Genomic DNA, 27,830 nt, shown 5'->3' on the forward strand with positions numbered 1-27,830 from the left:
CTTACCATCTCTCACTATAAATAATGTCATAATACCCTCTTTATGTTTTTTTTTCTTTTTGGTGCTAGGGATGAGACCCAGGGCATTGTGCATACTAGCAAAGTGCTTTATTTCTTTTAAAATCAATCCTTACACTGGTATTTGAGTTTCAAAAGTTTTTGTTACCATAAAAATATCCAATATAAAAATTATATCAATTAGGATCTAATTGGGAAAGTCCTATACCAATTGTAATGGGAAGGTGCTTTTAATTATAAATTTGAAGTATATACTATTCAAACACATTATACTGTGGAAATGAATTACACTACATTTTTATCCTTAGAAAAAGTAAAGTACAATTTTAGCTATTTCCATTTGTCTTCCAAGTTAGTAATATAAATTGAACTTTCTAAAATCAAACAAATATAACCAGAAACTCCCAAGAAGGTTATGCTACAGAAATAGTTATAAAAAGCAAACCTATCCAATAGAGCCTTTTGCAATGATGATGTTCTACAGCTGTACTATCCATTATTTTCACTACTCATATGTGGTTACTGAGCACTTTAAATGTGGACAATTGCAACTGAAAAGCTGATTTTCTAATTTTATTTAATTTTATTAAGTTTAAATTTAAACAGACACCTGTGGCTAGAGGCTATAATATTGTTAGCATGAGTATGGAGGGTTAGGGTTAGGGTTTTAAATGAGCACTGTTTCAGAACCACTTGACTGAGTTCTTCCTCAAGTAAAGTCCTATTATTAATAAGAAATATGGGGCTGGGGGATATAGCCCAGTGGGGAGCTGGGGATATAGCTCAGATGGTAGAGTGCTTGCCTAGAATTCACAAGGCCCTGGGTTCAATCCCCAGAACCACAAAGAAAAAAAAGGAGAACTATGACACAAGAAAAATTTGTCACTTGCGCAGAGCTGGTTTGTGTTCTTTCCACTATATATTATTAATTGTAATCTTTATGTATATGCTTGCATTAATTAAATTTTTTCTATTATATGTAAATTCAGAACATAAATACATGTTTTCTCTAAAGCTCTAGCTTCATAAGCACAGCACTCTTTTTTTTTTTAATTTATTAGTTGTTGATGGACCTTTATTTTATTTATTTGCATGTGGTGCTGAGAAGTGAACCCAGCCTCATATGTGTTAGGCAAGCACTCTACCACTGAGCCACAACCCCAGCTCATATCACTATATAAGACCCAATCTTTCAGAATAATCAAAATCAGCTGACATATGAAAATACCAGGAGTTACTGATGCACAGCAGGCATGTGGTGAATAAAATTTCTATAAAAAGCTCACACTACATATTATATAAAATGTATTTTACTATGTTAGTTTTATCTTCAGACTGTTTTGGAGGTGTGGTGTCTTATATTATATCATAAGTACAGTCAACATAAATAAACTCACCTATATATGCTCAAGAGAGAGGTGGAAGGGGAAAACTCAGCCAAGAAACAGAAATCAAGATAACCAGAAAGAAAATCCTACAGAGTATAATTCCCAGAAATCTTTTCTCTATTTATACCTCATCTAGTTTCATGGCTTTATTTATTTACTTGTTAGTGGGGATTGAACCTCAGGGTACCATGGAGCTACATTTCCAGTCCTTTTATTTTTTTTTTATTTTGAGACAGGGTCTTGCTAAATTGCTGAGGCTGGCTTTGAACTTAAAATCCTCCCGCGTCTGCCTCCCAAGTCCCTGGGACCGCAGGTGTGTTGTCAGCAAGGGTCAGTTTCATGGCTTTAAATAGCCACAATCCAAATACCTACTTGACATCTTTGTTTCACTGTGTATGTGTGTGTGTATGTGTTTGTGTGTATGTGGATGTGATGGCGAGAGAATGTGTTCCTCCCTAGTTTTGCCAATGTCTCGGTATATGGGAACTCTATTTCCACAGCTGTGTAGGACAAAAGGAAAAAAGGAGAAAGCCTGGTTATTCTTAACTCCTTTTTCTTATACCTTATATTCAACCCATTAATAAAATGTATTAGCAATATCTTCAAAAGACATTTATAATCTTTTCATTTCTCATCATCTCCATCAAGTTAGGCACACTGGTGTGTGCCAGTAACTGAAGTAACTCAGGAGGACTGCAAATTCAAGGCCAGCCTCAAAACATAGTGAGGTCCTAAGCAACATAGGGAGATCCTGTCTCAAAATAAAAATTAAAAAGGGTTGGGAGCTGGGTTGGGGCTCAGTGATAGAGTGCTCGCTAGCATATGTGAGGCACTAGGTTCGATCCTCAGCACCATAAAAATAAATAAATAAAATAAAGTCATTGTGTTCATCTACAACTAAAGAAAAATATTTTTTTAAAAAGGGTTGGGGATGTCACTTAAAGGCAAAGCATCCCTGGGTTGGGTTCAATCCCTAGTACCAAACAAACAAAAAAACTCATCACTCATCACCTCTAACCACTTCTACCACTCCCTCTAGTATAAAACCAACCACTTACGTAAACTCTTGCAATAGGCTTCTATTTTTCTCCCTGTTTCCACCCTTCAATCCCATTACAGTCAATTCTTCTTATGGCTGCCAGAGCGATGTTAAAAACAATGCATATCTTTCATATACGTAAACTTCTGAAAGTGGCTTTCCTTAATACTCCAGAATCCTGACTCTAGCTTATAAGGTGGTCCTATATAATCTGGCTTATTTTCTATTGCTGCAACCTCATCTCTTTTTACTTGTTTTGTGATGTAGCTACACTGACCTCCTTGCTGTTTCTTGAACATCCTAGGTATATGCTCACTTTATTATCCTTTGCCTGGAATAGTCTGTCCCAGATAGCTACAAGACTTACTCCCTTATCTCCTTTGAAGAGGCCCCCTGTTTTTTACCTCATACAAAAAACAGAAACCACTCCTTCACCTAAGAAGGCAACTTCCTATCCATTTGTATTTTTCCCATTGTACTTGCCACCAGCTAGCATACACATACATTCAGATCTTCCTCCTTACTTGCACACCTGTGCATGCACACACAAACATGTGCAAACATGTTGTTTTTCCACAACAATGTAAATTCCAGAGGGCACAAACTTTGCTTTTCTCACTTCTGTATTCCCAATACCTAAAACAGTCCCTGGCATTTATTAGGTTCAATAAATATTTGTTAATTAATGAGGCAGACAGCAAGAGACTGACAGACCACACACAAGCAGCAGGCACAATTTAGCTAGTTCAAAATGTCTACCATTCCATTCAGTGAGCATTTGCACAGAGCCCTGAGGTTGGAGACATTAATCTACTATTCCCTCTTATGCATGTATACATTCAAGATGCTAAGGACGATGATGATGATGATGATATAGTACCTTTTAAAAATAACATGATATTCAACCAAAGAAACAGTAATGTGAAGTTCCAAGAGTAAAGAAGAAAGTTGTCTGACTTGAACTTTTTGACAAGCATATTATAATGTTTGGGTGATTTGAGTGATTTTTCATGGGTAATGAGTAATATCTCTCTTTAGGCCTCATATCAGTGTGTGGAATATGGGTCTGTAGTAAAAACTTGGACTCTTAAGTCAATTTTTGGCTTTGCCATTTATTGGAGAATGTGATATTATGCAAGTTACTCTCTATAAAGCTTTATTTCCTCACCTATAAAAAAGAAGCAATTACATACCTGCTTAATAGTGTGACTATAAATATTAAACAAAATAGTGCACATAAAAGCACCAGTGGCTGTCATATGGCAAATGATTAGTATATGGTAACTGCATATTCTTATTACTAAGGAGTTAATGAAGATATTTAACACATCTGAATTCTTTCATCCTTTCATAAAAGTTATACAAACTGAATTGCTAGCACTAAAATCACTCAAGACATGATAATGTATTTATTTTTTTAGAAAAAAAGTTACAATCGAAGTCTTCAAAAACCTGTAGAATAAACTACAGGTTTAATGATTCTTATTGTCTAAAATTGCACTAATAATGTCATTTCTATTATAAGATTATAATCCTGCTCAGTTCTAGCTTTTGAGTATTTAGTGAATAATACACAAACTGAAAATAACTTGAGGGATGCCTGATGATCCTTTGATCAATAGATTCTTTTCATTTTTATTGGTGACTGCCTACCTCTTAGATACATGAAACTTATCAAAAAAAAAAAAAAGGCTGGGGTTGTGGCTCAGTGGCAGAGCACTTGCCTCACACAGGAGGCACTGGGTTCGATTCTCAGCACCACATAAAAATAAAAAACAAAATAAAGATATTGTGTCTATGTATTTTAAAAAAGGAAAGAAAAAAAAATTGAACTCCTGTGATGGGTCAAATGTTTAAGTCTCATCCCAATTCATATGCTGAAATCCTAGCCTCTAATGCGATAGCATGGGAGGTGAGGTTTTTGGAAGGTAATTAGGTCATGAAGCTGAGGCCCTCATAAATGGGGTTAGTGTCCTCATAAAAGGGACCCTGGAAAGCTCTCTTGGGACCCCTTTGCCAGGTAAGGACACAGTGATAAGATGACTATCTATAAATCAAGAAGCAGGCCCTCATCAGACAACTCAGACGTGCTGGGATAACTCTTTCCAACACACCTGGTAAGTTGGGACATATGAACTAGGGCATTTAGAGTGACTACAGATCAGATAAAGAACTTAAAGAGACACAGTCCACATAGCCTACCTATCAATTTCTACCTTTCTAAGCATGTATCACTCACTCCATGTCTATATCCACATACTCTGGAGCCTAGTAAAGCAAAGGAAAGAATTATGCTAAAAGCCTCATTATGAAGCAGGGAGAGTACTGCTTTTTATTTCATTCTTTTCAAAATCAAAAGCCAAAAGTTGAAGTACAGAGCACAAAGAATAGTGTTTCTCAAATTCTATTCCTTAAGAAATGTTAATAGGTATCATACAAATAAAGGGTAGAAGCCGGTCACAGTGGCACACACCTGTAATCCCAGTGGCTCGGGAGGCTAAGGCAGGAGGATCATGAGTTCAAAGCCAGTCTCAGCAAAAGCAAGGCACTAAGCCACTCAGTGAGACTCTGTCTCTAAATAAAATACAAAATAGGGCTGAGGATGTGGCTCAGTGGCCAAGTGCCCCTGAGTTCAATCCCTGGTACCAAAACAATCAATCAACAACAACAACAAAAAAGGTAGAATGGTCAAACAAGTTTAAGGAATATTATGTACTGTGTCCTACTTGAAGATTTATATATATATATATATTGGTACCGAGGATTGAACTCAGGGTTGCTTTACCACTGAGCCACATCCCCAGACCTTTTTATTTTGAGACAGGGCATTGCTAAATTGCTGAGGCTTGTCTAGAACTTGGAATCCTCCTACTTCAGCTTGTCAAGATGCTAGAATAACAAGCATGCGCCATTGCACCTCAAATTTATATTTTCTTCTTCTTTTTAGTTGTAGGTGGACATAATACTTTTATTTTATTTATTTATTTTTTAAGTGGTACTGAGGATCAAACCCAGTGCCTTACACATGCTAGGTGAGTGCTCTACCACAGAGCTACAACCCCAGCCCAAGATGTATAATTTCTGTTAGGATATTAAAAGCTCTAAAAAGTCTGGATTTTAAACACAGCAAAAAATCCTACTAATTTTGTAAGCCCAGCCATTTGTGAAATTTATTATGAACAATTTGTGAGAATACCTATTAATACCTGATGGAACACTGTTGGGGAAATCCTTGAATGGAAAGATTTTGCCAGAGTTTCTTAAGAACATGATAGCTGACCAGGATAAAAAAATAAATACATTGGTACCATGGCAGTGGTAACACTGACAATCCTGAATGTGTCTAAAAATTCTTTAATAATTTTTTCCAATTAACAACTACAAGTTGATTTCATGATTATCTAATGACTATAACCAAAACCCATATTAGCACCAGTACTTAATAAATTGGCCATGACAATGCAGTCAATAATAAGAAAATATAATAAGCTGATCAGTAAGGAGGCAAAGCTTGATTACATAATCAGATTCAGTAAATCCACTGACTTCTGATTTTGACAGAAGCACTGTTACTCTTTTAAACATCCAAGAACAGGCTCACTGCTTCATGTAAGTTTTCAGCCCAAGTGACAGTCTAATTGTTTCAGGAAAAGAACCAGTGGGGGGGGGGGGAATGAGAATTCAAGGGAAAGGTACAAGCACTAATACTGGTATCATAGAAATTACATAGCAGAACTGTACAAAGTTATACAGGAAAGAATTGCAACCTAAATATAGTTCTCCAGCATAATTCACATATCTGGTAATAAGGGTCACTGCTGTTTCTTTTGCTATAAGCTGCTACAAGAGACCATTCTGGGTCACTGATGACAACCACAGGTCTTCCAGTAACAGAAAGTTGGGAAGTAGAAGTAAGGTTGGAGGAAAAAAGGAAAATAGAAGGTTATGAGTCCTCAGTCTTAAGCTTCCTTGGTTCACATATTCTTTTCCCTACTCTTGATAACCACCTTCAAAATCATTCCTGTGTCTACCACTCTTGGACCCTAAAATATCCAACCTGAATATTCCACTCATCTTCCTCTTTCCCTCTTTTCTAACTACCTTTCAGAACGTTTATTGTATATAAGCCTCAACATCATCAGAAAGCAGGCAAGGGAAAGAAATGAAAGTTTCACAAGCATAAACTGTAAATTAATTATGTCTTTCAGAGCAACTTTGCTTCCTGTTCAGAAGAAATTTAACCAATATTCTAAGTATGTCTAACATTTCATCAAAACAATGCAAACAAATATGAACTACTAAATCTCACCTGATGTTTCATGTAATGATTCATATAGGGGGTTGCCATTCTACTAACTTTGAGGCAGAATGGACACAGCAAGTTCTTCGTGTTTTCATGGGATGCTCTAAAATGAGTTTCTACATCAGAAAATGTTGAAGATCTAAACTGGCAAACCTAAAAATATAAAGAAGTTTTAGTTTAACCTGAAGCTTTATAACTTGTATAAAATGACATCAAATTAGCCATGATGAGGTACTTGTTAAGAATATTCTGAACTACTAGTTTAGCTTTACTGTCTATGCAACCAAGAGTCCTATTAGTAAAAGTAATAAAGATAACTCTGAAACTGAAGTGTTATCTTTCAAAGTTAGGTGTATATTCCAAAACATAGACTCCCTTCTTTTCACCATCCCCATCTTGACTTGAATTTTCAAACTTTGATGCCTCTTGTTCTGTAAAGCTTTTCCTGCTATACAAAAAAGTATTTTCTTCTTTAGATTTTTAAAGGCTATGAAACAGTGGCAATTTATCTTTACCTTGCTTTCTTATTACTGACAGTCACTTTAAATTCTGGAAAAACAATGGTCCCAAAACATGTAATTGGGTTCTCTATAAATAGAAGCATTTTCTGTTTTCCTGTAATGTCTACATTCTCCCCTAATATGATAAGCCTTTAGGTTTCTTTCTCCAGCAGGATATCTCTTTGCCCAGAACAGGAGGGTCAACAAACTATGGCCCACAAGGCAAATCTAGCCTACCACCCCCAAGGGAGTTTTCACTAATGAAGAGGCTCTTCAATTTTAGTACGATAACTACCTCAAATGGTCAAAAATCCAAAGAACAACATTATTTCATGGCACCTGAAAATTAAATAGACACCTAAGTATACAAAAAAATCTGTGTACCTGGCAAATATATGGCATTTCACCGGGTTTATGAGTATCCTTCATATGTTGTAAAAGAATATGCTCTGTTTCAAATGACAATTCACAGATTTTGCAAATGGCTGCAAGTGGGGAGAAAAATCACACAATTTTAAGGATGTATATTTAAAAAGGATGCATTTTGTACATCTGTAACAATGACAACAAGAAGTAACAGTAATAGTGGTAGAAATAACAGTGAGGGTGTTCTAATAATTCTATCACTATTAACATTGTTCTAAGGGCATTATTTAGCTTATTTAATTCTCATAACATCACTGAGGGAAGTGTACTACTAGTTTTAGCCACATTTTTCAGATAAACCAAAAATATAGAAATATTAATGAATTGTTTACAAGAGGCATTTCAATTTTAGTAACAAATTTTATTTAAGTATAAGAGTTAAAAACTGTTTTTAAAATTTTACCCTCAAGGTCTATTTTACCATCAGGATTCTTAAGGTTCTTTCATAGTTTAGATGATCAAAATCAGTAATATTCATAATTTCAAGGATTGTCACTTACTAGAAAACTCATGGGGAGTGTGAGTACTCTCAATGTGGCACTGCAACTGGAAGGGCGTGGGATACTGCCTGTAGCAGTGCTGGCAGGTGGTGTGGTTTTCCCAGCTCTCACTGTTCTGCTTCTCGAGTTCCAAATGGTGCTTCATATGGTTCATGAACCTATAAATCATTGTCAATAGGTACAAAGATTCAGATTTATAGCCAGAGAGAAACCTCACAAATAAATGTCTGATCTTAAATTTTAAAAATACAGTTGTCTGACTAAATCAAAATAATATCTCCAAGGCCTTAAAGTCCTCTAAAAAAAACACCTGGGCAAAACAGCAGGACCCCATCACACACAAAAAAGTGTGTACTTTATTCATTAAGTGGCTCACTAAACATTTTTTCTTTTCATCTTGTTTCAAAACGTTCTGGGTAAAGAAAAATAGCAGGCTTCTTTTCAACACATGAAATACTATTTACATTTCAAAATAAAACACTTATAGAAAGAAAACTACCACCAACAGTAGCTATGGAGTCATGAAAGAAATCTTTTGAAGATTTTGAAGATATATATGTATGTATTTGTATCTTGGTTTCAAAATGCATGTAAAAATAATAATAATAATTAAAAGAACCTTTTGCTTTATTTAGTGATACTGGCTTACTGTTGTTACAAATTGTTGGGCTGGGGATGTGGCTCAAGTGGTAGCGCACTCGCCTGGCATGTGTGCGGCCCGGGTTCGATCCTCAGCACCACAAACAAACAAAGAGGTTGTGTCCGTCAAAAAGAAAATAAATATTTAAAAACTCTCTCTCTCTCTCCTCCCTCTCTTTAAAAAAAACACAAATTGTTCATTTTTCCTTACAGAATGTCATTTAAGGCACAGAGTATACAATAAATGGGCATACCTACTTTGAAGAGTGTACTGAAGCTTTTGGCTGAATTTCAAAGTAAAGTTTCAATCAAAGCAACAATTTTAAGAATGGGTCAACTACTTATAATAACTCACTATAAGTTCCTAAAGAAAATCTTGAAACAGGGTGGACTAGATAGCAATCATTGTGAAAGTTTAACATTTATCTCTTTTTTACACCTTCAAAACACTGCTTCTTTTTAGAGTTGATTATGAAACACCTTGCAATATCTTCTTTATTCCTTTGGTTTTGGAAAATGTCTGCAATTTACTTTGAAAACTATCCAAAAAATCAAATGGTTCTATGAATAAATACATATGTGGTAAAACAAGTACAAGCTTAGCATCCCTAATCTGAAAATCTCAAATTTGAAATGCTCCAAAATCTAAAACTTTTGTGCACCATGATACCATAAGGTGAAAATTCTGCACCTTACTTCATATGATGAGTCACAGGCAAAATGCCAAGTATACCATAAATATTATATAAAATCACCTTTAGGCTATGTGTATAAGGGACATGAGAAACAAAAAAAAAATTGTGTTTAGACTTGGGTCTTGAATTCAAGACATCTCATTATAGATATATGCAAATATTCCAAAATCTGATAAAATATCCCAAATCTGAAGCATTTCTTGTGCCAAGAATTTTGGATAAGGGATACTCAACTTGTATAGTAAAATGTTAATGGTAGAATTGTGTTGATAAGGGCTGGGGATGTGGCTCATGCAGTAACGCGCTCGCCTGGCATGCGCGCCCGGGGCACTGGGTTCGATCCTCAGCACCACATAGAAATAAAATAAAATGTGTCCACTGAAAACTAAAAAAATAAATATTAAAAAATTCTCTCTCTTTAAAAAAAGAATTGAGGTAATAAACAGATGGTCACTGTAAAATTTTTTAATTTTGTTGAATATTCAAAAATTTTTATTATAAAATGTTAGAAAAACAACCTCACTTAATATAAATATCAGGCTACACAAGCAATGAAAAATACCTATTGAGATGTCTTGTTACTTTGTTTTGCTACTACCTCATTTGAAATGTTAAGATATGTAATGTAACACATAACTCAAAGACTACAAAGTACAAGTTCTTAAAATTTAAAACATACATGTATAAAATCTTTAAAATTCCACTGGAGGGTGTGACTCTACTTTGTGTACAACCAGAGACATGAAAATTGTGCTCTATATGTGTACTATGAACTGAAATGCATTCTGCTGGCATGTATAACAAATTAGAATAAATAAATAAATTTTTAAAAATTCCACTGGAAATTAAATCTGTTTTAAAATGTATTAAATCATAAAATCAAAGCAAACATGTTTCATAGAACTTGAATGTCTCTAAAAGATGACCACCAAAAAAATCACTATCTCTATAGGTAAATATGTTAAAAAATTTAAGTACAAACAGAAAAATTTGAGCATTAAATAAGACCAGCATGGAGGTTAGATTAGATAATGTATTTTTTCTTGTGATATAAAGAAATGTTAAGGGGCTGTGGCTGTAGCTCAGTGGTAGTGCACTTGCCTAGCATCTGTGAGACACTGGGTTCAATCCTCAGAGCCACATAAAAACAAATAAATAAAATAAAGGTATTGTGTCCATATACAACAAAAAAAAGTAAAAAAAAAGGTATGTAAGATTCACAAGCAACTAGAAAATAAAAACATGTTACAAAACTCTTAGTTCACTGTTATATAGATAGCAAAGAAGAAATTTTCCTTAAGTTATAATATATTTTGTCCTTTCTTAAACTAACTGAAAAAATATGATTATGGAGATCCAGAAGTAATACAAGTATTACTAATAATAGTAGTATTACTACTAAAATATAAGAGAGCAAAAGGGCTAGGATTATAGCTCAGTGGTAGAGGCTTGCCTAGAGCATGTGAGGCACTGGGTTTGATTCTCAGCACTACACGAAAATAAATAAAATAAAGGTATTATGTCCATCTACAAATAAAAAAAAATATTAAAAAAAGAAAAAATAAAGAGAGGGCAAAATATTTTCAACATACTGTTTTACCTAGAGTGAGAAAGAAAATAATATAATATTCATATTCCAAAATTCAGGATTTTATACATTGTAGTATCTAATTGTGAAACAATTATAAGTAAATATTTACATACCTAATATTATTTTTAAGAACTTTCAAGCAACTGAAGCATTTAAAGGTTGTGTAAGTCTTCGGTTCTTCTTCCATGGCTCCTTCATGTCTTCCATAATAAAAGTCACTAACTAACATGATCAATTTTCCTTTCTCTGAACCAGTATTAGTTTTGTCTTCGGCACATGAAAGTTCTGTTTTAACACTTTCCATTAAGTTATTTATCATGTCCGGGCAACAACGCTAAAAAGAAGGGGAAAAAAGCCTTCTTATATCTCTTTTAAAAGTGAAAGGTCAAAAATGAATTCTGTGTTTGGGCTGGGGTTGTGGCTCAGTGGTAGAGCACTTGCCTCACATGTGTGAGGCACTGGGTTCAATCCTCAGCACCACATAAAAATAAATAAATAAAGATATTGGGTCCATCTACAATTAAAATAATATTCAAATAAATAAAAATGAATTCTGTGTTTACATCTAGGGCCAGATCATATAAAACTGTGCATGGCAATATATCTGGAAGGACATTCACCAAAATGTTGGCTTTCTTTTATAAATTTTGAACAATTCTAACAATAAATACTTACTATATTGATAAAGAAATAGCTTCAAAAACAAATTGAAATCCTTAAGGTCAGGGATATCTATATATTTGACTTATATATTTATAGATGTAAATACTTAATAATTTGCTTCTTGGCCAAAAATAATATATTTCATATTTGCAGCAAGATATAGCTTAAAGAAAAGGTTGTTTGAAATGACTATGTATAAGCTTAATTATTAAATAACAAAGTAGTACTTTAGTAAGCTTGGTTGGAAGCAGACTCTAAGCATTGCTAACCTGCCATTCTCCAGAGTTAAGGTGCTAGAAGATATGTGTCTCACAAATAAAGAAGCATCAATTATATCTTGCAAACCTCAACACATTCTATCTAGAATGCTTAAATATTAGACAGGGAAGTCTATCTCATGAATAAAATCAAAACCTCACATAAACTGATCCTATTGTGGAATACTTTCATACATAAGCCTTTTCTCTCAATAAGAAAATGTATTCAGGGTAAGGTGTGGTGGCATACTCCTGTAACTCCAGCAGCTTGGGAGGCTAAGGCAGGAGGATCTCAAGTTCAACGCCAGCCTCAACAAAAGCAAGGCACTAAGCAACTCAGTGAGACCCTGTCTCTAAATAATATACAAAACAGGGTTGGGAATGAGGCTCAGTGGGTGAGTGCCCCTGCGTTCAATCCCCAGTACCAAAAAAAAAAAAAAAAAAAAAAAGGAAAGAAAGAAAGAAAGAAAGAAAATTTATTTATTGTCACTTAGAATCATTTAAAAACAAAAATAGGAGAGAATATTCACAAACCACAGATCTGATAAAAGGTTAATATCTAAAACATACAAGAACTCTTATAAGTCAACAGAAAAAAAACCAAACTGATTTAAAAATGGATACAGGAACTGAATAAGACATTTCTCAAAAGCAGATATAGAAATAGCTAACAGGTAGGTGAAAAGGCACTCAACAACATTAATTATCAGGGAAATACAAATCAAACCACGACAAATTATCACCTCAAACTTTACCAAAAAGACAAAAGATAAGTGTTGGTGACAATGTGGAGAAAATGTATACCCATAATGGGAATATATACTGGTGCAGCCACAGTGGAAAACATACGGAAATTCCTCAAAAATTAAAAACAAGTACCAAAAAATCCAACAGTGTTATTTCTGGGTACATATCCAAAGAAATTGCAATTAGGATTTCAAAGGCAAATCTGCAATCTTGTGTTCATTGTATCATTATTCACAATAGCTAAGAACTAAAAGCAATCTAAATACAAATGGATAAAGAGAACATGGTGTGTGTGTGTGTGTGTGTACACACACACACACACACACACACACACACTATGAATATTATTCAGCCTTAAAAAAGAAAGAAATTCTACCATTTGAACAATGGATAGACTTGCAAGATATTATATTAAGTGAAATAAACCAGCAAGGACAATACCATGATTCCTCTTTTAAGAGAAATCTAAAATAGTCGGACTAATAATACAGAGGATAGACTGGTAGTTGCCATGATCTGGGAGAAGGAGCAAATGGGGAAGTTTAGTATTAGTCAAAGAGTATGAAAGTTCAGTTATTCAGCATGACTAAGCCCTAATGGCCTACTATACCAGCATAGTGCCTACAGTTAACAATACTGTATTGCATACTTAAAATATTTGCCAAGAGGGTAGATTTTATGTTGTGTTCTTATCACAAAAATAATACAATGGGCAGCTGCAAACTTTTAAGGTAATGAATATATTTATGGCATAGACTGTAGATGGTTTCACAGCTGTAAACTAATTTCCAAACTCACTGAATTGTATGTACGAAGTATGTACAGCTTCTTGTCATACCTCAGTAAAGTGGTTTAAAAAAGGGACAAGCCTATATAACAAAACAAGTTAGGGTGGAAAACAGTAACTTTCCTAAAGTCTAAGCTATGTACACATAAAATAAGTACAACATAAAAGACTCAAAAAATAAAACATAATAAAATAAAACAGAACCAAGACCAATTAAATGTATCTTACCAATTAAATCTCTCCTATCAATGAATATAAATGGGCTTAAATGAATGAAAACAAAGATTTTCATGTAGGATTACAAAAGAAACTAATGAAAATAAGAAATCTACAAAAAATAAAGTGATTTGGAAAGGTTGAAAATAAAAGGCTAAATAAGAAAATAACAGGTAAATGCAAACAATAAAAAAGCAAGGGTTGTAAGCTTGCTATCACATAAAATTCACATAAAATGGAATTTAGATGAAAATCATGAAACAATCTGACAAAAAGGGTATTTAAAAAAATGTCAATGGTACATTCACAATGACATTATAAAAGAGATATCCACCTATATCCTAAAGAGCAGCACCACAAACTAGAACAGGAAAATACCAAAGAAAATATTGATAATGTGAGACTTGGATTCACCTTTCTCAAATACACTCTGGGAAGTAAGTGTAGTAATCTATTCAATAGTTTTGCCCCCAAAGAGATTTGTATTTGGAATTTTAAAATACGTCTTTTCCCCCTATTTTTTTGTAAAAACGCTTAATTTCAATAAAAATATGCCAATCTTCAGAATAGTGAGCAGTACCTTTTCCTAAGTTGCTTCTTTGCTTTGCACTCTTCTCATCCCTTCTTTCCCATATATCATCTACATTACCTTTTTTCTTGCTTCCTTCCCCACTTCGTGCCATTTACACTGGGCATGCAAAGAGAATACAGACTATCTTTATACAGACAAAACAGAATACTGTAATATCTTCTAAAATATTTTAAGTGGAGTTTCTCCTAAATCCCACACCTTCATTAGTACTTTGAAAATCACCTAAATCCTAATTTCAGGAGTTTCCTGAAAAGCTAGAACTCATTTGAAACTATATAAAGTATATCCCAGATTGAGTTAAAACTATCATTTCATATACAATGTCCTATCATTAGAAGTCTGTTGAAAATTAAATGGGGAAACTAAGATTTTCAACAAGTCATGTGGCATGCATTTGTCACAATGGATAAAAAATACATAAAAAAAGAAGGTTGGGGTTGTGGCTCAGTGGTAGCACACTTGCCTAGCATGTGTGAGGTACTGGGTTCGATTCTTAGCGCCACATACAAATAAATAAAATAAAGATCCATCAACAACTAAAAAATATTTTTAAAAATACATAAAAGGAATTTTAAGTTTTATGTAGAATCAAGTGCCTAATAAAATGCCTGCTTTACAAAATGTTTGAAGAATGGCATGATATAGTCAATAGAGCATTCTGATTAACACTATTTTCATTTAAAATTAAAGTGCACTATGAATGCACTGTGGCATGTATATGAACTAAATTTTCAAAAAAATTTAAATTTTAGGAATGGGAAGATTTTATAATCTTCTATAAAGACAATCATTACAAATATCAATTTTTACTTGAGTTATACTGAAATACCAATATGAGATGATTTATTATCTAAATATATGAACAAACCAGCTTTACTATGGATTAATCCTGAATATTTTCATGGATTTGTACATATTTTAAAAACTCAAATTTTGAAAAAAGCTTTACCTTCATGTGGTATTTCAAAGGATCCAAAAGACTGAATTGAATATTGCACTTTGGACAAGATCTTAGGAAAGGTACTCCAGTTTTATTTTGAGTTGAGGTATTTGAACCTAAAATAGATTAAGGACTTTAATGACTCAAATTCATCTTTTTTTTAAACCTTAAATAACCACTAACATTGTAAAATTCATCACAATTTCTAAAATTCTATAAATAATACAATTTCTTTTTCATATGGCAGATTTCATACTTACCTGTTGTTGTTGATACCATAACCTGGGAAGACGCCTCTGAAGGGGAGTTATTTAAAGACAATGAAGATGAGGGATTTATTTCAGAAACACTTTCGCTGGCTTTTGGCTTTTTTTGATTAACACTGTTTACTTTAGAAGTAGAAGGACGTTTTAATCCAAAGGAAGATTGATCCATGTCTACAAAGATTTAAATAGTGGGAAAGATATTTATAAATACTTTAGTATAGACTATTACATAACATTACTACTAAAATAGCCTTATATTTAAAATCACATAAAAATTACCTTGGGGCTAAAGGTAATATAATTGAATTACCGTGTTATACAAATGACCAAAAAAATAAAAACCATGCTGATAATTTATATAAACAAAAGGTAGAAACTGTACAAACAGCTTTTTTTTTTTTTTTTTTTTTGGTGCTGGGGATTGAATCCAGGGCCTTGTGCATGCAAGGCAAGCACTCTACCAACTGAGCAACAGTTCCAGCCCTGTATAAACAGCTTTTATGGACTATATATATGTAGCAAATTCATGAAATAAACTTTATGCAGGAAAATTCTAAAGATACTTTCAAAAGAAATATTTAAACAGGTTATCATGAAAGGAGTCAGGCCCAAAAATTCCCAGCCAAAAGAAAGAAAAATAAAAGCACAGAGAATCTCCACCTAGTACCACAAAAACAAAACAAAACAAAATCAAGTTCATATCCAATTTTCTCTAAGAACCTTCTATGATCATACTGGACACAAGTTCAATAATCATGCTTCCAAACAAATGCCACATACAACCATTCATAATTATCACTATAAAAAACAGTTTAAGTATTTAAAAACTTATGATGCAGTTTTCACTTATCACTTATGTGGGCCTCAAAAAAAAGCCATGAGATAAGCAATTTTCTCTCCAAATGGCTCATTTCAGATCTAGAGAATGAATGCATTGTGTGAGAAAAGTAACGTGAAGTGTAAAGAGCTTAGGTGACCTGATAAAGGCAACAAATATCATTAGAAAAGAGGCTTAAATATATATATCTTCCTAGCCAACTATAACAGTGTTTATCATTCAGGGCAAAGTTCCACTCTCTGCAATATAATAACTTTTAAAGTAAGAATAGGAGTCACTATCTTTTTGTGGAGGGGGGGGATACTGGAGATTGATCCCAGGGACACTTAAGCACTGAGCCACATCCCCAGCCCTATTTATTTCTTATTTGAGACAAGGTCTTGCTAAGTTTCTTAGGGCCTTGATAAAGTTGCTGAGGCTGGTCATTTTTTTTTTTTTTTAATTCTGAGGCTGGTCTTGATCTTGCTATCTTCCTGCCTCAGCCTCCTGAGCTGCTGGGATTACAGGCATGAGTCACTATACCCAGCTAGAAGTCACTGCCTTTAACCACTAGAAATTTTAGAAATTCAGACTTTTTCTATAAATAAACAATGGGCTTTGTAAATTCAGATTTAAGACAACTATTTTATCTCCCTATTTATTTTGGTTCATGGGTATTTAACTAGATACCTAGACAGGTGAACATCAAACAAGTATAAAAAAATGGGAAAATACTTTGGGCACTAATATTACTATAAATTTTTAGTTTGGGTTTGATAAATGTTGTATACTAATTTGTTTGTAAAAAATTTTAACATAAAAAAAATTTTTGTGAGCTGGGTAGGGTGGCTCAGGCCTATAATCCCAGCTACTCAGTAGGAGGCTTAGGCTGAGTATCCCAAGTTGGAGGCCAGGCTAAGCATTTTAATGAAACTGTCTCAAAATAAAAAAATAAAGGGCTGGGGTTATAGCTCAGTAGTTGAATGCCCCTGAATTTAATCACCAGTACTGAAAAAAAATTGTCACTTTCTCCATTTAATGAAATATATCAATTTAGCTAATACAGAAATAGTAATTTCTTTGATTATAGAGAATTTTTCAGCTAGATAAAATTCCTTCACTGGCACAATAATTTATTTTGGTTAATGAAGAACTTCATTATGGCAGACAAAGAACTGTAATTATTATTCAATTAGAAAATTTTACTATTCCTTCAATGGGTATGTACTGAGTATGTATCATGTGCAAATCACTACTTCTTTAGTTCTGTCACTTTATAATACTACTCTATAATGATATTTAACTACAATATCTATACATCATTCATTTGAACAGAAAGATACTAGTCTAATAAGGAATCAACTATAACCATACATTTGTTCTCATACTAATGGACTTGCAAATAATTAATACTTTATTTTTAAAAATATTTAGAGCATTAGAGGACTTCTTAAACTCACAGAAATTGTACCAAGGTTTTTAAACCCGTTGCTGGTTCCATGTGAGAATATGTTCAAAGAATACATGCTAGCAAACTTAATAGAAAAAACTTCCATTATTAAATATGGTTTTACATAAAATCACCCAAGAAAGGAATTCAGAAATTATTAGCTCTAAACAGATGTGGTAGCAAACACTTGTAATCTCAGTGACTCAACAGGCTGAGGCAGGAAGATCACAAATTCAAGACCAGCCTCACACAATTTAATGAGGCCTTAAGCAACTTACTTGAAACTGTGTCTCAAAATAAAAAAAGGACTGGAAATGTGGATTAATGGTTAAGTACTCCTGGGTTTGATCCCCAGTACAAACCAAAAAAGAAAAAATAAGAAATGATTAGCTCTATTCTTATAATACACACAAAAAATTAACAAAATGTACGGACTTCAAGATAGATTTAATTCCCTATGTATATTCATCATGCCTCCTTCTGTAATTTTTATTAAAAAGTGCTAAACCAAACCTTCCAAAATTTTTTCAGTATACCTGGGGACAGTGGTGTTGTATCCTGGGTCGAGCCAAACAATAAGACTGAAGAATCATCTGATTCAACTTGTGACGAATTCTTTGAAAAATCCTGTAAAAAGTTATAGTTAAAATTTTGTTTTGTAAGTTTTTATAATGGCAAATTTAATTGTGTGCCAACATAATGAAGAAAACCTTATTGATTAAATTACTATAAACTATAAAACAAAAAGGTAATTACTAGTTTCTGCCAAAATTAACCCCTATTGGGTAAGGATATATGGGAACTCCTTGCATTATTTTTGTAATTTTTCTGGAAATTTAAAAATTAGCTTAAAACTAAAAGTTGAAATTTAAAAATAATAATATTATTGGCAAAGTGGAGGTTATATTTTTAGTTGTAGTTGGACACAATACCTTTATTTTATTTATTTACGTGGTGCTGAGGATCTAACCCAGAGCCTTCCATGTGCTAGGCGAGCACTCTACCGCTAAACCACGACGTCAGCCCAAAATGGAGGTTATATTTTGGTACAACTTTTCTTTCTTTCCCTTATATTCTATGTTTGTTTTTAAATTATTCTAAGAGACAATAAATAAATTTTCTTTTTTCTTTTTGGTACTGGGGATTGAACTCAGGGACACTCAACCCCTGAGCAACATCCCCAGCCCTATTTGGTATTTTTATTTAGAGACAGGGTCTCACTGAGTTGCTTAGTGCCTTGCTTTTGCTAAGGCTGGCTTTGAACTCACAATCCTCCTGCCTCTGCCTCCCAAGCTGCTGGGATTACAGGCATGTGCCACCATGCCCGGCTTGGTACAACTTTTCTCTAAGAAAATTTTAGCAGTATCTTTCAAGGGCTTTCATAAGTTCATATCCTTTAATCCAATTATTCCACTTCTAAGAATTTATGATATGCAAATGAAATGTTTAATGGAGAATTATTTAGAAGAGTAAGAAATAAAAGCTCATATCTGGTAATGGAGAATGGTTAAATAAATTAATGGTTAAATAAATATCATTCACCATCATGCTTTTGAGAAATCTTTTTCTTTTGACAAAGAAATATGTTCTCAATACAGTGTTCAATGAAAAATGAGGAATAGGTTATCAAACCAATATTAATATGGCCCTGGTTATTATACTCTATATACCACACTAACCATGTACCAGAACAAAAGTCACACAACAGTATGTCTTCTTTGTTTTCTAACTCCTCCAATATACATTACTTTTATAATGGGAATATAAAGATTCTGCTTGCTTGTTTTGTGCTAGGAAGTTGAGATCAGTAGATTGTAAGAATTTTACTTTGCTACTGTTTTCTAATGATGTTAGTTTGTTAAGAAGATAAATATTAAGTGACCCAAACCATTCCATCTCTAGAATTTGAGGCATAACAGGCAGATTTCTGCATAAGCCTTTATATTTATTGTAGAAAAACAATAATGGTTATACTTAATTGTAATCAAGCACAATCTTACTGAAAGGTATTTTCTCTAAATAGTTGCACTTAAAAATGGAAAATATTCATTTCAATTTCCAAAAATAGTTCTCTAACTGAAGTTCTCAAAATAAAGTTAATATTTTAAACTGTTTCTGAAATGATAAATATGATCAATTAAGTACCATAATTTCAGAGTACAGACACATTATTTGACAAATAACTTGTTAAAATAATTCTCCAATTAGAAATTTCTTATGTCTCATAATGATTCAAAAAGGTACCAGAAGAGGTGATATATTGGGATTTAGAAGACCTGTCTATTTACTTAAACTATATAACTTTGGAAAATTCACTTCCGAGTTTCAAGTCATTTATCTTTTCAACAGAAATAATAGCCACCGATAATTTAAAATGCATTTGCCTTTTTTTTCCTTTTCTTTCTTATTTTTATTTTTCATTTTTGGCAGTACTGGGGTTTGAACCCAGAGGCACTCTACTATTGTGCTACATCCCCCAGCCCTTTTTATTTTGAGACAGGATCCTATTAAGTTGGCAGGGATTACAGGAATGCCTAAACCTCCCAAATTGCTGGGATTACAGGTGTGCACCACCATGCCCAGTTGTACTTGCTTTACTCATAGTACATGTATTATACTAAGTAGTTGTTACAATAATACTAATAAAGACCTTATATAATCTCCTATTTTATAAATAGGTAAGCTCAGGCTTAGTGCAGTTAAATAAGGTTGTCAATGCAACTCAGCTTATTGCTGATGCAGTAGGTGGAATTAGAACCCAGGTCTGCCAAAATGCAAAGACTTTGCCCATAAGCTATAGTGCACAGACTTTAAAAGTGATTCTAATCTCTCTCCCTGCCTCATTGTTGGGGAAGAGAGAATTAAATAGTTCAAAAAATTAAATAAAACTCTTAATAGGATTCTCAATTTATTTGAGAATATGTATCTCATTTTCTTCCTTTCTCTCTCTGCACCAGGGATTGAACCCCAGGGTACTTAACCATTGAGCCATGTCCCCAGCCACATTTTTTTTTTATTATTTTGAGAAAAGGATCTCACTAAGTTGCTTATGGGCTCACCAAGTTGCTGAGGCTGGTCTTCAACTCATATTCCTTTTGTCTCAGCCTCCTGAATCACTGGGCTTACGGTGTGTACTACCATGCCCAGCTGAATCTATCATTCTTAACCCTGGCAGTACAATATAATCACCTGGAGAATTTTACAATGTCAACACAGTAAAAAAGGCAGGTTTCTTAGAGTCATGACAATAGCTTTCACCTCCTGGACACTTTAAAGAGTCTCAGAAACCTCAAGGTTCTGTGCACAACACCATTGCCTTAAGCAATGCTTTCATTTTTAAAAGAATATACTTAAATATACATACAGACTTGTGAATAGACACATTTTTAAAACTCAGGGTTAACTTGGATTAAAATCCCATATCTAGTTCTGTGGCCTTGAGTGGATCATTTAGCCTCTCTGTGCCTTTCCTCAATCATAAAATGGGGACAATAGTGCCTACCTCATAGGAATGTTCTAAGAAAGATATATAAAAGATATATATATGATACATATATATTATATATATGACAATATCACAAAGAACCATACATATTAACAGACCCCTAAATGGTATTACTTTACCTATTATGTTAAGTTTAAAAAACTGAAAAATGAAAGTATGTTCAGAATAAAAATCTTTGGAATAATTTTCTCAGTTAAGAATATCTGTTTACGATCTTAAGTTGATTTCACAGAAGTAGAAGAATAAGATCATTAGAGGCAGGGAAGGGTAGTGGGGAGAGGGAATAGTCAGAGATTGGTATAAAAACACAATTAGGGGCTGGGATTGTGGCTCAACACTAGAGTGCTTGCCTAGCAAGGGTGGGACCTGGGTTCAATTTTCAGCACCACATAAAAAAAAAAATAAAGGCATTGGGTTGTGTCCATCTACAAAAAAAGATTCATTTTCTCTCTCTCTCTTTAACAAAAAGACATATACACGTCTTTAAAAAAACATAATTAGTTAACTGGAATAAGTTCTGGTGTTTATAGCACAGTAAAATGACTACTAAATATTTCACTGTACATTTTAAAATAGCTAGAAGAAAGAATTTAAATGCTTCTTACACAGAGAAAGGATAAATGTTTAAGGAGATGGATGTTAATTGTTCTTATTTGATCACTTCATGTTGTATGCATGTACTGAAATATCACATATCTCCCAAATATGTACAACTATGTATCAATGAAATAATATATTTTTTGGTACTGAGGATTGAACTCAGGGGTACTTGACTCCTAAGCCACATTCTCAGCCCTATTTTGTATTTTATTTAGAGACAGGGTCACACTAAGTTACTTAGCACCTCGAAGTTGCTGAGGCTGGCTTTGAACTCGTGATTCTCCTGTCTCAGCCTCCTCAGCCGCTGGGATCACAGGCATGTGCCACTGTGCCCAGCGAAATAATATTTTTTTAAAAAATTAAAATAAAGGGGTTGGGGTTGTGGCTCAGATGTAGCATATTGGAGGCACTGGGTTCAATCCTCAGCACCACATAAAAATAAATCAATAAAATAAAGGTATTGTGTCCAACTACAATAAAACATTAAGTAAAATTGTCACAATACAATATTCATTACTAATTATACTTTTTAATGCATATTTCGATTGCATAGTTTTCAATACTATACCTATTTAAGCTACCTGATTTATTAACACGGTAGATAATTAGTTTTGTAGTTATTATTCTGGGTATCGGTTGAAGTATATCATAAAAGTGGTGACATTTTCTGAGGCAATTATACTTATAATGGAATGGTAACTAGCTATGAGAGTTCATAATTTTTACTTGGTATCTAGTATGTCTCTGAACCAATTGTGCATTTTCAGAAATACTTACAGGTTTAGATGTATTCTGAACAATAGCAGAGCTCTGTGAAGACTTAGATTCAGGATGAAATCTAGGCAAGGCAGTCACTGGATTTGATGCTGGGTCTTTGTAGTGTTGACTTGTAGACTTGAATAAACCAGGAATACCTATATGTAAAATTACACCATAGATTGAATATATTTCTACATAATCAATTCTGTCAAATTACTTTACTTTAATGTTAAAATAGTACATTAATACTGTACCTGAACTGAGTGAGTCATTTTTCATTCCCTTTGAAGATGAGCTGGAATTACCTCTGTTCAAAATATCTATAAAAATAATATTTATTTTAAAATTCATTATTTTAATGAAATAAATTAAAGTAATAAAAATTTTCCAAAAGTATATCCATATATAACCAATAACAGAAATATATTTCTTTCCCTTAATGGTGACAAGATTGTGACTAAATACAAGACCTTCCTCAATCTCTATGCCACGTTTACTTTGCTAAATGCCTAGACGTTTCATTAGGGGTGAGCTGATTGGACTACTCAGCTCTTGATTACTCAGTACCATTACTCTTTTTTGTTTTGGTACCAGGGATTGAACCTAGGGCTGCTTAACCAATGAGCTACATCTTCATCCCTTTTTATTTCTTATTTTGAGAAGGGTCTCACTAAGTTGCTTAGGACCTAGCTATTGCTTAGGCTGACCTAGAATTTGTGATACTCCAGCATCAGCCTCCTGAGTCACTGATATTATAGGTATATACAGTACCATTTCTCTTGAGTTCTAAATAAGAATTCTTTTTGGTACTGGGGATTGAACCCAAGGGTGTTTGACCAGTGAGCTACTGCCCCAGCCCTTTTAATTTTTTTTTTAACTTTTTGAGACAGTGTCTCAATAAGTTGCTTAGGGCCTTGCTAAACCGTTGAGTCTATCCTTGAATTTGCAATCCTCCTGCCAAAGCCTATAGTCAGTGGGATTACAGGCATGTGCCACTGCACCCATGTGAATAGGAAATTTTCCTTTTCATGTCCTAGTAGAAAAGAACCAAATCTATAACTAAAAAGAACAAAAAAAAATGTAGGAGGCAGGTTAGATTTGGCTGGCAGGCTGTAAACTGCAGGCCCTTGTTATAAGGATTAAAGACTATGTTCAATACAATAGTAAAAATATTCATTCAAAAAAGAAAATAACTTAATCTCACAAAATAATTATACAAATTAAAGGGTCACACAAAGGGTTATTTTCTGATCACTACAGAACTTTTCCAGGAAAATAGATTTCTTTGTTGATTCAAAAAACTTGGTATTGTTTTCATTCAGAAATTTCAAGATAAGTATTTACTCAAATCATTAAAGAGTTATTCCTGCTGGCCCAGTAGCATATGCCTGTAATCCCAGAGGCTTGGGGGGCTAAGACAGGAGTATTGCAAGTTTAAGGTCAGTCTCAGCAACTCAGTGAGATTCTGCCTCAAAATAAAAAATAAAAAGGGCTGGGTATGCAGCTTAGTGGCAAACTGTCCATGGGGTAAATTCCTAGTATCCACTCCCTCAAAAGAGTTATCTCTACTTTTTCTGTGGTTGGGAGTCTACTGAACACAAACTTTTAGCATCTTCCCTCCTGCACTTTATGGTACTTCTACATAAACATTTAGTTCATACTCCATTTGCTAAAAGTATTTTATGATTTATATCTAAAACACCAATAAACTTGTTTACATTTAAATTCTGAGTTAATAATTTAAAAAAATTTCATTGTTGTTCAATTCCTTTTTTGTTAGAATCATTTAAAATGAATAGATACTATTCTAGTTCAGTGCTATTAATAGTCGTCTACAATTGACTTGCTGTAAGATGGGTGTAGCCAGAAGGTACATATAGCACATGTAAGCACACAGAACAGAGACTGTATAATCTTGCAGTGCCTATACATTTTATAGCCATGAATCAAGATGATACTTTGATGAGTCAGTTGCCTATATGTGAGAATCACTATAACACACTAACACAAACTTATTCAGTATAATTTGATATTTTAAGCAAAGCATTCCAAATACTTCATTTTCTGTACATCTGGGCTGAAGGGAGAAAAAGAAAAAATCCAGACTACTTGGCTCCATTAATAATTAGCATTTCCCACTTAAAGAGAATGAAGAGACAGCCTATAGAATGGGAGAAAATCTTTGCCAGTTACTCTTCTGACATAGAATTAATATCCAGAATATATAAATAACTCAAAAAATTACCTCCAAAAAGAGTCCACAAATAACCCAATCAATAAATGGGGAAAATAAACTAAACAGACACTTCTCAAAAGAATAAACATAAATGGCCAAGAAATATATTAAAAAGTGTTCAATATCACTAGCAATCAGGGGAATGCAAATCAAAACTACACTAAAATTTTATCTCACTCCAGTCAGAATGGCAGTCACCAAGAATACAAATAATAACAAATGCTGGCAATGATGTAGGAGAAAGAATACTTAAGACACTTGTGTGATTATAAATTAGTATAGCCATTACGAAAATCAGTATGGAGGTTCCTAAAAAGATAAGAAATGGAATCACGTAGTGATAGGAATGACCCAGCTATACCTCTTCATATTTATCCAAAAAACTAAAGTCAGCATGCTATAGTAATACATTCATACTCATGTTTACAACAGCAGCACAATTCACAAAAGCCAAGTTACAAAACCAATCTAGACATCCAATAACAATCGAATGGATACAGTGGATATACTATAGAATTTTTTTTCGGCCATTAAAGAACATTATGTCATTTTCAGGAAAATGGATAGAGCTTTTTTTAAAAAAAATTAATAGTTGTAGATGGCCATCATGCCTTTATTTATTTTTTATGTAGTGCTGAGGATCAAACCCAGTGCCTCACACATGCTAGGCAAGTGCTCTGTCACTGAGCTACAGTCCCACTCCAAGCTTGACAGCACTATGCTAAGCAACATAAGCCACACTCAAAGCCAAGGGTCAAATATCTTCTCATATGTGGAAGCTAGAGAGAAAAAAAGGAAAAAAAACAGGGGTGGAAGAGAGGAATCTCATGAAAATAGAGGGAGACAAGCAAAGTAGAGGAAGGGTACCAGGAGTACTGTGGGGGTGTGTGCTGGTGAATAAAACTGACTAAATTATATTAGTGAATAATGAATCCCACTATAATAATTATAATGTATCCATAAATAGTAGGAATTCTAATCTTAAAAGGCCTATAATGTTGTCAAGTGATTTTAATCCTTAGTTAATTATTTTTTTTCTCACATATGATATTTTAACCTCTCACCTCCTTACTCCCATCCCAACCACATCCCCATCAGGATTATCACAAGTTCTAACTAACCTTTACCCTTCTTCTCATCTCCAGTTCCAATAAAAGAACATGCAAATCAAGTACATTAACGCAACCAAAGGTTTTTCCACTTGAAACAACAGACATTTTTTATGAAATTTCACTGAAGTAAATACTTACTTGAAATGGCTGGTTTTGAACTTGATATCTCTCCAACAAAGATCAGCTCATCATCATCATCTTCATTCCGAGCTTCTTCTACTTTCTTCTGCCATGGTTCCAGCTCTTCTTCTTCACATTCCATGAAGAGTTCTGCCATTTTTGAATTATCTAATTTTCAAGCAGAGAGAAACAACTCTTATTTTCAAAAAGAAAAATACTTGGTTTTGCAATACAAAACATACTATGTAAGATATACACACACACACACACACACACACACATATATATATATATATATATATATATATATATATATATAAAGCAATTACTAGATTGATATTTGCAATTAGTACATGGTAGCAAAAATAAAACTCAGAACTCAATATGTAAGATCTAAATTAGTAAAAAAAAAAAAAAAACTTGGCTAGGTCAATAGATGATAGAGAACAGTAGCCAATAAATTTTAAAATCAAATCCAAAGTGAGTTTGTTATATGACTAGGATACGATAATATCTACAAAAAGGATTGTACCTAATCATTATCTGAAAAAAAATCCACCTATATTAACAAAAGGGAGATAAACTAAAAATATGAAGCAATAGGTAGGAAATACACTGATACAGATTCATGAATACTAAGCACAGAGCAAAGCAGGGATAAGACCCTAGACTGAAAATAAGGACATTAAATGAAGTCTATTCCATACTAAGACACATTAGACATTTCTCACTGGAAGAAATTAAGCAAATAACATACTGTGAATGCCATCAGGCTGTAAGTTCTGACTAAGCACACAGAGGTCTTAGGAAGAATTTTAGTGTTCACTCATAAATATGGTTATGGGCTGGGAGTGGTGGTGCACGATCAGGAGGCTGAGGCAGGAGGATCACAAGTTGAAGGCCAGCCTCAGCAACTTATCAAGGCCCTAAATAACTAAGTGAGACCCTGTTTCTAAATAAAATACAGTAAAGGGCTGTGGATGTGTCTCAGTGGTTAAACACCCCTGGATTCACTCCCTAGTACCAAATAATACACACACACACACACACACACACACTGCCAATGAGCACCAGAAATGTGAAGAAAACCTACTATGTGAAAGACCCAAGCAACAAACCACATGAAAAGATCTTAAAGAGGGCTGGGGATGTAGCTCAAGCGGTAGCGCGCTCGCCTGGTATGCGTGCGGCCCGGGTTCGATCCTCAGCACCACATACCAACAAGGATGTTGTGTCCGCCGAGAACTAAAAAATAAATATTAAAAAATTCTCTCTCTCTCTCTCCTCTCTCACTCTCTCTAAAAAAAAAGATCTTAAAGAAAATAGAGATAATACAATGGAGAAAACAGTAAAGAGAATATAATTAGCATCTTTAGAAAAAATATAATAAACAATTAAATCCAGGAAAAGATTAAAAATAACACAGCAAAATCCATTACAAAAAATCCAAATGCCAAAGTTGAGTAAATGTGGAACTGAAAACAAAATATACAAATACATTAAATAGAAAAGCCAAGATTGTTACAAAATTAATTTCAAATGTACAACATTCATCTAATAAAAATTTTACCAAAAGAACAGAGAGAAAGGAGAGTGGAAGGAATCAAAGAAAAATACAAGAAAAATTCCCAGTTCTAAAGAATAAAGGGCCCACCATCAAGCAGC

General features: G+C 33.7%; 1 protein-coding gene across 5 annotated transcripts in view; it reads right to left on the reverse strand.

Annotated features, from left to right (window-relative positions):
* The window catches only part of ZNF280C (zinc finger protein 280C), a 58,153-nt gene that overhangs the window by 17,587 nt on the left and 12,736 nt on the right, over window positions 1-27,830 (reverse strand). For all 5 annotated transcript variants that reach the window (XR_014019955.1, XM_081276794.1, XM_081276791.1 and 2 more), the window contains 10 exons: window positions 26,184-26,333; window positions 22,952-23,017; window positions 22,716-22,852; window positions 18,370-18,460; window positions 15,561-15,737; window positions 15,310-15,416; window positions 11,212-11,432; window positions 8,174-8,331; window positions 7,632-7,732; window positions 6,754-6,900 (listed from right to left, as the gene is read on the reverse strand). Coding sequence is in view for 4 of the 5 variants with exons in the window: in XM_081276794.1 (XP_081132920.1) it covers window positions 6,754-6,900; window positions 7,632-7,732; window positions 8,174-8,331; window positions 11,212-11,432; window positions 15,310-15,416; window positions 15,561-15,737; window positions 18,370-18,460; window positions 22,716-22,852; window positions 22,952-23,017; window positions 26,184-26,333 (1,355 nt within the window). In the remaining variant the exon portion in view is untranslated. The remainder of the gene's footprint in view (window positions 1-6,753; window positions 6,901-7,631; window positions 7,733-8,173; window positions 8,332-11,211; window positions 11,433-15,309; window positions 15,417-15,560; window positions 15,738-18,369; window positions 18,461-22,715; window positions 22,853-22,951; window positions 23,018-26,183; window positions 26,334-27,830) is intronic.

This window comes from Spermophilus citellus, assembly GCF_964194105.1.
Source record: "Spermophilus citellus genome assembly, chromosome: X".
Classification (NCBI taxonomy): Eukaryota; Metazoa; Chordata; class Mammalia; order Rodentia; family Sciuridae; genus Spermophilus; species Spermophilus citellus.